The following is a 13,217-nucleotide window of genomic DNA, read 5'->3' as shown; positions in this document are numbered from 1 at the left end:
TTATGTAAGATTATTAATCTCTGATGCATCAGAGAACTACTTAATAAAAAAATAAAACAGTGATGTGTTTTTTTCTTTCTTTGTGTGCTACATCCCGACTAGTCGACTAGTTCAACTAGTTTACCCTTAAGTATTCCACTCTATAAAATGAGTAGTCGTTCTACACCTACAAGTTTAGGTACACACAGGACTTTACTCAGCCTTCCAGGGAAGTCAAAGGACTCAGGCTAGTCTGCATTTGCAGATTGGTAGAGGGTTAACTTAAAATGGTGTGTGCATGAGGGATGTCCTTGTAAAGTGGACAGTTAGTGTATAATGTTTCAGTACAAAAAACTGTATAATGCTAATGTTGGATGTGGAATTTGGACATAGTAAATCATTTGACTTTAATTAACTTTACCTATAAAGCTTTTCAAAGGTCAGGTCTATTTCGGGATTCTGATAGAGGAAGCCAGGGAGGACGTTCTTCCAATATGGATTCATCAAATAGGGAGTATCCAGAACCTACAAAATACAAAACCACATTGGTTTATCTAGAAATATATTTAAAAAAAATGAATGTTAACATTTTAAATGATATATTTCTTAATTCTTTCTATTTTGTTTATTCTTAAAGAATCTTCAAATGTATTTACTTTTGTTCCATTGCAATTGAATGGTGTTTTCAATGAGTGTTTACCTTTTTTTTGTATTGCATCTTCTTAAACATTATATTTTAAGTCTATCTTAAGGTGCTTTGACTTGAGAGTTCAGAAGCTGTTCTTCAATTCCAGTTGACAGCCATAGTACGATATAATGTGTCTTTATATTGGTAAGCCCCATGACAACCAAGGGCACAACGGAACATTGCCAGCAAAACCAAAGTAAACAGATCAGTAAAGCAGCTCCTGTACTCGGGTGAAAGAAACCAAACCAAGACTTATAAAAAGCCATTCGAAAACGGCTCAGAATGATTGTAAATGCCAAAAAGAAAGGGGCCAATAAAAATGAAATGAACCTGAAAACGACTTAAACCTAAGTTAATAGTAGATGTACAGCCCCCCCATTTGCCACATGACAGTTTTGGCTTTTCCTACATAATAAAATAAAAAATAATTCCTCTTATGGACACAAATTTTTCATTTATCCTTCATATTTGGTTCTTGACCTGTACTTACTTTAGTTTAAACTATGTATGTATTAAGTGCACCATGCTTAGACATTACCTTAAATAAAGCTCTGCTCTCGAAAGGCTCACAGACCAGCTTCTCGACATTTCCTCCCACGATGAAAGTGATCATTACAATAATCATCAGCACCCAGGAGAACATAAAGCTGAACCCAACACCTCTGGAAGAATGGGAGGAGACGCATTTTAAATGTGAAAACCAGCGTAGGCTCGTAGCCGTTGCAAGAACAACAGCAAGTATACTCACGCCATGAGCAGGTTGCCGCCAGTGTTGGAGATGCAGCCCCTGGTGGTGGGGGAGGCATGCTTGTCGTAGCCACAGGTGCCACACAGCAGGCCCAGGAAGTTGAAGGCAAGGATGAGAACCACCATGCAGCAGACTATGATGCAGCCCATCCACCTAAAAGCATTCATATCAGAAATGGTTTGTAACCTTGAAGTAAAATGGAAATGTGATAAATATTGTATCATGGATATAGCCAGAGGTTCAAAACTAATGTGGCACTGAAACGGTTAAGGCTCCCTTTGACACCACCTTCATTGAGATAATCATAGAATACACCTGTGTATAAAGTCTCTCATCCAGAGGCTCTCACTGTTGAAGTAATTACAAATGTTGTTCACACCTGTAGAAATCATACTGGTCAATCACAGGATAGTAGTCCTCCACGTATGACTGGCTCTGACTGAGGTACAGAGTGAAATTGGCAAGAGTGTCCTGAAGAGGGATCTGCTTGGAGAAGCTGGTGATGTTAGACCCAATGTCATCCAGAATGGACTTGATGTCTGAAACCACAGTGCAAAGTAATTGGCAGACAGCTCAAGCTTCAGGAACCGTTAATAATAACACACAAGCGGAGGAGGCTGGGGTTTACACTGGCAACATTCAAGTGAAACTTACTATGAACATTCTATCAACTGATGTGATCAAAACACAAAATAACACAGCACACTAATACACCATGGTTGTGAATGTCAATAATATATATATATATATATATATATATATATATATATATATATATATATATATATATATGTATACAGTACTGTGCAAAAGTTTTAGGCAGGTGTGAAAAAATGCTGTAAAGTAAGAATGCTTTCAAAAATAGACATGTTAATAGTTTATATTAATCAATGTACCTAGAAGAATTGATGCTGTTTTTAAGGCAAAGGGTGGTCACACCAAATATGGATTTGATTTAGATTTTTCTTCTGTTCACTCACTTTGCATTTAGTTAATTGATAAATATAATCTATTAAAATGTCTATTTTTGAAAGCATTCTTACTTTACAGCATTTTTTCACACCTGCCTATTACTTTTGCACAGTACTGTATATATATATATATATATATATATATATATATATATATATATATATATATATATATATACACACACACACACACACACACACACACACAGTTGTAGTCAGAAGTTTACATAACCCAGTGGAAATTTATAATTTCTATAAATTTCTTGAATACAAATTATAGGAAAAATCTTTTGTAGCAAAAGTTTTGCTTTTGTGGATGAGGAAAAGAAAAGTTACAAGAAATAGAATAGTCTACAATATTTATTTCAGCAATTTTTTTTGCAAAACTCCAAAAATGGTCATTCAAAAGTATTCATACCCTGACAAAGTAAATTAAATTAATATCTAGTTGAGGCACCTTTAGCAATAATAACCTCTTTTAAATGATTAGGATATTTGTCAGTGAGCTTTTGGCATGATTCTTTAGTGCTTTTTGACCATTCTTCAATGCAAAATTGTTCCAGTTCATTCAGATTCTGAGGACTTCTCTTGTGCACAGCCTTCTTCAACTCATACCAAAGATTCTCAATCGGATTTAGATCGGGACTTTGACTAGGTCAATCCAGAACCTTGATTTTATTCTTCTTTAACCATTCTGAAGTAGATTTTGATGTGAGCTTTGGATCGTTGTCGTGTTGGAACATCCAGTTGTGCTTTAAATCAAGTTTTGTAGCGGAGGGTTTCAGATGATTGGCCAATATCTTTTGGTTTGCTATGGAATCCATTTTACCATGTATTGGAACTACACTTCCTGTGCCATTAGAGGAATAACAGCCCCATAGAAGGATATTACCACCTCCATGCTTGACAGCAGGTATGGTGTTCTTTTCTTTGTACGCCTCACCAGACTTTCTCCAACTAGCAGCATGACCAAATAGCTCGATTTTTGTTTCATCACTCCACAAAGCCTTGGATCAGAACTCATGTTATGCAAACTTATGTCGTTATGCAAACTTTAAGCGATTGTCCTTGTGACGTTTTCCTGAGAGTGGCTTTTTCCTTGGCCTGCGACCATTGAGGCCTTCACCATGCAATACTCGACCTATGGTTGAAATGGAAACCCCAGTCCCACATGCAGCCAATTCACTTTGAATATCTTTGGCAGTCAATTTCGGATTGTTGTTAACCTTCCTCACAATTCTTCTACTTGTTCTTGGTGAAAGAACCTTCTTTCTTCCAGACCGAGGAAGCTTTGTGACAGTACCATGAGTCTTGTACTTCTTGATAATAGAAACTACAGTTGAAATTGGGATACTCAGATGCTTGGAAATCTGCTTGTATCCTTCTCCAGCTTTATGACAATAAATCATTTTCTGCCTAAGGTCTTTAGATAGCTCTACTACCCATATTGACTTATTGGTAATTTTGCTAACCCTTTTATACTCTCTAAGAATGTTCACCTACAATCCAGCATTTTCTAGACTTTTCTAGAATTAGGTTCTGTATTATCATATTGAAATTTCTAGCACCTTGTAGACAATACTATCATAGCATCAAAGGGTATGAATACTTTTGAATTAGCATTTTTGGAGTTTTGCAAAAACATTGCTGAAGTAAATAATTGTAGACATTTAATTCTTGTAACTTTTTTTCTTTTGCTACAAAAGATTTTTCCTAAAATGCTTTGTTTTTGAGACATTTCTAGAAATTATAAATTTCCATTGAGGTATATATATATATAGGAGACAGAGACAAACTGTCAAATTATGCAAGTATGTAAATCCAAACTTTGCCCAATTTTGCCTCAAGGTATCTCTCTCCAAAAATGATATACGAGGGATTACAAAACACCAACAGTGATCCACTACATTCAAACACAGCAACAACAAAAAAATACATTATGCCTCAAGCTGTACAGACTGCACACTGTTTTCAGCAAACTTACGGGGAACAGCTGTAAAAGGGTTAAAAGAAAGAACAAAAAATGAAAATCGAATTAAATTTAAAAATCACAGTAACAGCTTGCATTACATTTAGTATTTCTGATTTATAGCTCTATAGTTTCTCTGTATCAAATGTTGTATTGGCATACATTATGTATTTAATACAATCAACACAAAAACTTGGGAGGCTCAGCACTCTGATACCAGATTATCAGAGAAGCGGTAGCTTCAAACACAGCCTTGCTCAAATGATACAGTGTCTTCCATAATGCCACCAATTAGGAAAGTACAGTCTTTCCTTTTAGCTTTTTACCTCAAGTATAAGCATGCTGAAAGAAACTCACCTGCCACAATATTCTTAGTTTGGTTCTTTATCAGATCTGGGGTGTCATTAAATGTTGAATATCCCTAAAAACAGTAAACAAAACGTACAGCTCAAATTTGATACTATACATAGAAGTTACAATTGAAAATACATTACAAGTCACATCCTCATTGGACAGCAACTACACTTATAATAGAGATCTATATAGAATATATAGAATCTATATATAGAATATATAATGTCAATGACAAAGAATTCTAAACGTTTTATAAAAACAAATTGAACGGAAGATGTACTAAAGTGTTGCGCCTGTCGCAATAGTCACAAATCAGTCAAAGTCTGAGGTGAAATGTACTAAACAAGCGCTATTATGTGACTTTTTAGGGAATGCTTTGCGGCAGCAGTTTTTCTTTGCGGTTCAGGTGTAGATGAATATGTAATTATGGGTGTTCCTGCATAAATTATCAAAAGGGGCGGAGATAGTGCAAATGAGGGTTCTCAAATATTATAATGAGATGCATGAAAGCTGCAGAATTGCGACACTTACAATTGCATCAATTTGTTAAGAATTTTTGAAAGCATGTTTTAAAAGTCACAATTGTTGCTGGCATTTCCCAGTCCGCTTTTTCTCGTGCACAGCCAGTTGTGCTCAATGCATTTTTGAGGCGAACAACCAAATACCTTTTTTTCCCTAACATTCTAGAACATTTCTGGTTTTTCCAATGTGTTGGGAGCAATAGACTGCACACATGTGCCGCTAACCCCTCCAGCTCATTCATTCAAACACACCTATTCTATTAGTGTGCAGGTGGTTTGTAATTGTGCACAATTTAGCACTGCACCCCTGACTAACTTAAATAAAAAAGACATTATACATTTGGCTTATAGGCTACTAATGATAATACGATGTGGGACATATTCCCTGAATATGATATTAATACCTGAACGTGTATTAATAATATAACTGGACTACTTAATGAAACTGCTGTGTATTAGGAAAAAAGCAAACTGCTGTGTCTTAAGAAAAAGAGCAAACTGCTGTGTCTTAAGAAAAAGGGCCCCTTGGTTCCGGCAGGAATACTGAACTGAAGATGACCAGGGCTAGGAGGGGGCATCTGGACTGGGTGTAGCTGAAAGGACAGTGAAGAGACCGCAAAACTGCAAACACAAACGGTTTGGCGCAAGGAAGACATAAAATATAGATGTCAACAAGTCCCAACTGCAACAACAAGCTGCTGGACGAAAGGAAGCAGACAAGGACAAATCTCAAAGATTTGTGAGTTAAAAAGGCAAGACACACAAATGATCTCATCAAAGTGGCTACTCAGCAGAGTAAAAAGACTATAAATATCCAAGCAAAACTGAACATTTTGCGCTCCACATCGAATGCTAAACAAGGTACTGTCACTCTGCTAAGCAAAGCTGCAACTCCGGGACTCTGCCAAGACGAGGAAGCAAGAAGCAAGCAGCAAGCAAGTCAACGACCACAAGCAGTGAGACTGAGGCCCGGCTGGAGGACTGCCATTAAACTTACATCGACTGTTATCAGACAAACCAGTCTGGGTCTGCTGTACACCTAAAACCACAGTATCCAAAAGAAACTGTGCCCTGCTACCTGCATAGCTAAAAGATTCAGGGAAAAGGACTGAGCGGACGGGCGCTGTTGTGGATCCTATACCAAGGACTGAAGACTTTTGTTGCAGCTGTTGTTGATTCTATCGAGAATTGAAAGCTTTGTTGCTGAGTTTGATCCAATGTAGGATTGAAGACTGTTGCTGAGAGGAGAGCTTTTGTACTGGACACTTCAACAGATTGAGTTTCCAAACTAGCGGATCAAAAGTCTAAGCTTCAAGGAACCGTTGAGTATAATTCCAGTTGCATTTTCTTTAATGGAACTAAATTAATGAATTGTAACACATTCACATAGAATTGAACTAATTATTTAGTTTGCACACTTTGCGTGTGAAATAACTTTTAGTGAAACTTCATGAAGTAACTATAAGTAATCTACCTCATATTGTTGTATGAATAATTTCTTTAAAAGTAAACTTATCATATGCTTAATCTATATACCACTGATAAGCTTAATGTGATATATTCTAAGATTGTCTGCGTCATTTCAGTTAGGCTGGGTGTGTGCGCTTTGCATGTGGGCGGGTGTGATTCTTGAACCATTGCATGTATAGACGTTATCCTTTAGGCACCCGCTGCTGCAGCAAACCACAACTCAACTACCGCTATTTATTTGAACAATGTCGCAATAGGGATCTTGTGAAGATGACACAACAAATATTTAAATTAGTATATTGCAGCTCTTTTCATTAACATATTTTCTCTTAGTTCATATAACAAAATGTACGAAAATATACAACAAAATGTATACTTTGCTAAGTGTTGCAAAGAAAATGCAAATTGTGGTATGTTTGCACTGCGACTGGCCCATCATAGTACATCTACCTCTACCTGTGTTAATATCATGGTTTTTTTTTAATTTAGATTTAATGATAATGTTCAGAAGTGTTCGGTGGCTATCTCTAATCAAGTTGAATGTGTACTTTCTCTTGCACTGTTTGTATGACAAAGCTGTGCACAAGAAATGCACTCTCAACTTGATTAGAGGCAGCTACCAATCACTTATAAACATAAGAGGCAGGCCCTGCTTAAAGTGAAGACACACACTCAAATATGCCTTCTGACCTTTAGAAAATATGAACTTAAAATCCTATTCATCAGTAAGTGGTGTCTGAGGGGGCTAGATTGCCCAATCGAGCTGCAGATCAGGACTGATTTCTGATAGAGGAGCTCTGTGGGGAAGTGTACACAGCACACAATCTACACCACACAATGCCTGACTTTTTTCTGTACCTTTTAAATAAATAATTAACTGCTTTCCCTCGCCAGTGAACAGCAATTTCTGCATCACAACTGATTTCAGCTTTCTCAATTTGCCAATGAGTCACAAGCCAACAGGATCACTCTTATCGTGATGGGGTTGTATTTTGACTTGGGACCCTAACATGTAGTACAGGCTTTACTGTATTACTGTTTTCAGGATATTATCCTGTGGTGGCTTGTTGCTTGCAGAGCTATTGGTCAAGTAGAGAAGGGTATACAAGAAAACTCACCTTTTGAACGATGTTACTTAAGTCCGTCTTAAGAACATTTTTCACATTTGCCAACTCCGTGTCTACATTAGGCAACTGGAAAAAAAAAGAAGAAAAAATGATTTACTGTCTAGGATACTGAATTATCTTTAATGTTATAGCTCTGATTGTTCAAATACATTAATCTACTTCCACACAGCTTTGATACTTTGATGTACATTTTGTGATACAGCAACATGATTCAAACTGAACCAACAACACGTATCATGGTTTCAAGTTTAAAACCAAGAAGTAGGTCTTTCTGTCTGAATGTTATACTTGTTGCCTTTTAATTGCACATCTTGAGACAATTCGTCTTTCAACAACAATCCAAGGCCATATTGACACTATAGGATGACACCTCGCAGCCTGTCTAAACTTCGTTTCTCGTACCGCGCTGTAGTTTGCGTTGATGCTGAGCTGACTCAGTGTTCTTCTGATGTCACTGCAGGTACTGGACACCCCTGGCGCGGAGCAGGCTGGGTCGTTGAGTGTGTTGCTCAGCCTCACTTGCTCGTTGATCAGGTTCACCTGCAGACTGTTGGTTGCTTCCTGCAACACCTCCCGCGAAACACTCATGTTCTCCAAAGCCTCTTTCGTTTCTCTCATGGCTGCAAACATGGGGAGAGGGGGTTAAGAGCATTAGCTTTACTTCTGGAAAATCAGTCAAAATCCATAACAGGGCTCTGGCTGTACAAAAACCCATCACATTTTTAATAAAAACAAAGGCACTACAAAATACAAACGAATGCAACCGTGGACATTTTCTTATTTTTAATAATTCTTGTTTTCTTATTGTTACAAGCACTTGAGTGTATTTTACAGCTTCTGCTAAACTTTTAATACTGTCACTGAATATCTGATAGTTTTATCCAGTGTCAACAGTTTATTTATCTTTTTATGATTAAAGATAGAACATTAAATTAAATACAAAAAACACAAAACGAGAACTGCAGCAGTCAATTTAATAATTACCATGCCTACATCTCAATTTTCCACAATAAACCAAACATTCACAGGTTCAATAAGAACACACTAACTCTAAGATTACATTGTAATTATGGGGCTGCTACCCTTGCGGCGACCTTTCAGAAGTAAAAGCTGTGTATCATTTTAATACTAACAATGCATAAAATGCCAGCGCCACAATTAAAATGTAACCCTAGGATAAGATTTAACTGCTTGAATTCCTGTGACTATTTTACACCATTAATATACATAAACGTTTTATCGCAACATTTAACAAAAAACAACAGCAATAGCCTTTTTTTTTTTTTTTTAAGAAATAGCTAAAAACTAAAATAGTTTAAAATGTTTTGCCTTAATGTTGCTAGTTATAGTGGAACTATGGTGGTGGGTTTTGGCATGTCTGAAAGTCATTGAAAGAATTAAAACAAAAACGTCTATGGAACCGACAATTGCCATTTTAGGCAAAAACAGTGACAAAACGAAACACAACACGCAAAATGACACAGGATACACACGTCACAGCACTTGTTACGTTTTAACCACTGTTACCTTTGATAGACCTTTCCACTTTGACTTCAAGCCAAAAGACAAAGAAAAAGATGAAGCAGAGGAGATGATGATGAAAATAATATTTGGAAAGAATTCAAGAAAAGAAGTATAAAAAGGGTCTCATACTGGCAAAGGTAAATGGGATGTTTTATTATTATTATTATTATTATTATTATTATTATTATTATTATTATGTTGTTGTTGTTGTTTTTGTTGTTATTTATGGCTGAATACACAACAGTGTGAAACATGTTTATTGTTTATTGTGAATCTTTACCTTATTTAGACATACCTTTTAATATTGTAATAAAATCCAACAAGAGATATCTATTTTAATATGATTGTATTTTAATGGTACTACTAATCAGTTTGAAACGTTGGAGAAATAATTACAGAGTTTATTTAAACATTGTGTGTATTCCTTTTAAAGGAGATATAAAGAAGAAAAAAATCTCTAAAGAGATTATTTTTATAAATATATATTTTTTAAAGAAAACAAAATAGTAACAGGAATTCAAAAGGTTACTGAAGCAAGTCCAAATAAAATGGATACTATGGGAGTGTTGGTAAATAGTAGGTTAAAACTACAGGGGCTGGACACAAGAACATCTAAACATTATGGCTAAATACACTTCCTTTTAATTCTAATGGTAGTTTTTTTAGTGAACATCCTGGAAAAGGGTAACATAACAAATATACAGTACTTGAATTTTTTAAAGATCTTTAAAGATAATTTTTGAATGTTTCAAAGGGAATGTAAAATCCAAATTTCAATTTTAAAAAAAGAAACTCTAAGTTTAGATAAATAAATAAATAAATAAATATGAAATGAGAAGATGCAAGGAAAAACAAAATGCAGAACACAAACTTTACTGCATCATCTGTCATGTGAAATAACACCTGTACATCTCTGATTGTTTCCCACAGATAAATATGTTCAATAAATAAATAAACAAGATACAGAAATGAATAGAAATATCATACCTCCAGCCAAACTTAGTGCCCCATCTAGTGCAGGGATAATCTCTTTTCCCAACTGTGCACAAATCCTACTGCCAAGCAAAGGACCTATATCTTTAACAAGAACAAGAAAACATATTGTGGTGCAAGAAACATTAAAAAGCACTGCAGACTAGGATTGCATTACACAGAGTGCAGTTTTACATACTGTATGTATGTCCTGAAAACTCAAAAGAACCCCAAAAGAAGAAGAAAGGAAACACAGTATAAGCTTTACATGCATGTTTGTTTTCAGCCACTGAACATCTCTCTGCAACAGTAATACATTTAGATTCATTGATACTTGCAGCTTGTCGTTATGATAAATAACTGCCTGAAGTAAGTATGAGAAAGACCCGTGCATTTCAAGACTTGAACTGTACAGTACTGTATGTGTGCTGACCTGGACCAACACAACTGTGACTGAAGTGCAGGCATGCTTGTATCAAGATGATATCACCAGACATCGTTCTGGTTGATTCAGACCTAAAGCTTAAAGATTAGGTTATTATACTTGTTGTTCTTCAACATTAAAGCCTCTATTCAATGTTATGTTTTTATTAAAGCGATAACTGGCTGTGATTAACAGCACATGCATAAAAAGCCTAAAAGACCATGTTTAGAAACAGGAATATGACCATTTAGGTCATAAGAACAATACTATCGTACTTACTATCTAGGTCGGAAATGACCTTGTATTTGGCAGTGTTGTACTGGTTAGCCAGGTAATCGATTTGCTGGAATAAAAATAAATTGATGTAAATAAATAAATAAACAAATACATATATTAAAAGAAATTACAATAATTATGTTGGACCACATTTACTCTACACTCCAACGTATTCTTTTTTTTGAGGATCAAAATCACAGCTGTGACTCAAAACAAACACAACTAAAGCCAATGCAGACACACATTACAGTATTCCAGCCTGTGTCCTTACCGCTGGAGTGTCGTTTACAAAGGTTTTCAGATCCCTGAAATTGCTATTGACAAGCTTCCGGACTCCCTTTAGCTGAGTCGATAGATTTTGATTGGCTGAGTACGCACACAGAACACCGGCTCTGGGAAGACAAGTTAGGAAAAATCATTTAACAGATTTCTTTGCTTTTATCAAATAAATAACAAATATGCATGTATGCGGTCTTCACTCATTATTGAGCACAAATATTCTACAAAAACACAGATTCAAACATACTTTTTTTTAGCTACAAATCAACTAATGTCATATCAAAATCTTAATGTACTGTAGTACTGTAATTCTTGATATGTATTTTTTGTATACAACTGTAAGTCGCCCTGGGTAAAAGGTGTCTGCTAATAAATAAATAATAATAATAATTATAAAATAAATATTGGATTTTGTCAATAGTACAATGAAAACTGCTTATTGCAATCACTGGTTAGATGAATAACAAATGTAATTCCCATAGCTGTTCACCCAAAACAAAACCTATTACTTTATGTGATCATGATCATGAAGTTCATTACAGTGAAAACAGATTACATATATACAGATTAGCTTTACATCATTCGATTAAATAATTGGATTAAATAATTGCCATTATGAATCACATTTTAAAAATCCATTTAATTTTTAAATATTTTTTTTACAAAGATGCTTAAAAACTACTTGCAAGAAAAAATGCATAAGGTACACTAGATGGCACTATACGTCTGTCCTCTAAAATTTAAAGCATAACATTACCCAACTTCAAGGAAACACTACAGAAGAGCAGCTATTAAACTAAACAAGATTGTGCATGTAGCACATCTTCTCAAACAGGAAAGCTCATTCTAAAATAACCTCCACCAAAATGTGAACAGTGAACTACATTTTCTTCACACAGTTCAGCAAATTAACAATATAGATTACCGCAGTGTCCAACAATCGTGTTAAATCAAAAATTGAAATTGGAATTCATAGGTTTCAAATCTGTTTACTAAATCCTACCATAGTTTAGCCTTCTGTGCAGAAATAAAACAATGTCCAGTTTGTTTGCTTTGCTGGTTTCAGAACACTACAATGAGACAAAGATTACCTGTAATATGGTTTCTTCATAGTCGATGAACTCCACACACAGAGTGAACTCCCAGTTTCCATGTTGCTTAGGTCAGGTGAACAAACCAATCTCTTTCCCAGAGATCCTTAAATAATCCTTGTTGGCGCAACAACATTGTCCCTCCTCCATAAAAACCCGCCACCGTTTAGTAACATTGTCCAATTTTCAAAAACAAAAACATAGCAAAGATAGAAAGAAAGAAAGAAAGAAAGAAAGAAAGAAAGAAAGAAAGAAAGAAAGAAAGAAAGGAGGTGTATGGAGTTCATCGACTAAGAAGAAACCATATTACAGGTAATCTTCATCTTCTTACCTAGTCAGATAAACTCCACACACCGAGTGAACCTTGCCAAAGGAATAGAATACAACGGTGGAAGGTCAGATGTTAGTGCAAGAAGCCACAGATAACACAGAATGAGCAAAGGTCGGTTGAGAAAAAGACACATCAAAGTTATAATGATTTGCAAAAGTGTTGACAGATGAAGCAGCCTTGCACATGTCCTGAATGAGAACCGATTTTAAATTTTCCCCTGTAGTAGCCACTCCTGTTACTGAATGGGCTCTTACAGATCCTGGTATACGTTTCTTGTCCAGTCTATAACAAAACTATACAAGAAGAGATCCAGGTGGAGATTGTTTGTTTAGAGACAGGTTTGCCTCAAGCTTGTGAATTAAGACACAACAAGTTGTCCTGGTGGCCTTCTTTTGATGGTTCTGTGAATATAGAAATTCAACGCTCTCCGGACGTCAATTAGGTGGTGTCTGGCCTCTTCTGATTTATGGGGTTTAGGGCAGAAATCAGGAAA

General features: G+C 35.7%; 1 protein-coding gene across 20 annotated transcripts in view; it reads right to left on the bottom strand.

The window, feature by feature from the left end:
- LOC117421337 (prominin-1-A-like) overlaps positions 1–13,217 on the bottom strand; it is a 104,822-nt gene that overhangs the window by 25,743 nt on the left and 65,862 nt on the right. For 12 of the 20 annotated variants that reach the window (XM_059035356.1, XM_059035379.1, XM_059035344.1 and 9 more), the window contains 11 exons: positions 11,295–11,415; positions 11,027–11,090; positions 10,339–10,428; positions 9,355–9,378; positions 8,230–8,447; positions 7,819–7,893; positions 4,713–4,776; positions 1,795–1,954; positions 1,416–1,568; positions 1,206–1,329; positions 401–504 (listed from right to left, as the gene is read on the bottom strand). In XM_059035356.1, the coding sequence (XP_058891339.1) occupies positions 401–504; positions 1,206–1,329; positions 1,416–1,568; positions 1,795–1,954; positions 4,713–4,776; positions 7,819–7,893; positions 8,230–8,447; positions 9,355–9,378; positions 10,339–10,428; positions 11,027–11,090; positions 11,295–11,415 (1,197 nt within the window). The remainder of the gene's footprint in view (positions 1–400; positions 505–1,205; positions 1,330–1,415; positions 1,569–1,794; positions 1,955–4,712; positions 4,777–7,818; positions 7,894–8,229; positions 8,448–9,354; positions 9,379–10,338; positions 10,429–11,026; positions 11,091–11,294; positions 11,416–13,217) is intronic. The other 8 variants (XM_034035614.3, XM_034035618.3, XM_034035610.3 and 5 more) reach the window with 1 other exon arrangement.

Source organism: Acipenser ruthenus, chromosome 1 (genome assembly GCF_902713425.1).
Source record: "Acipenser ruthenus chromosome 1, fAciRut3.2 maternal haplotype, whole genome shotgun sequence".
NCBI classification, from domain to species: Eukaryota; Metazoa; Chordata; class Actinopteri; order Acipenseriformes; family Acipenseridae; genus Acipenser; species Acipenser ruthenus.
This window is presented reverse-complemented; position numbering and strand designations above follow the sequence as displayed.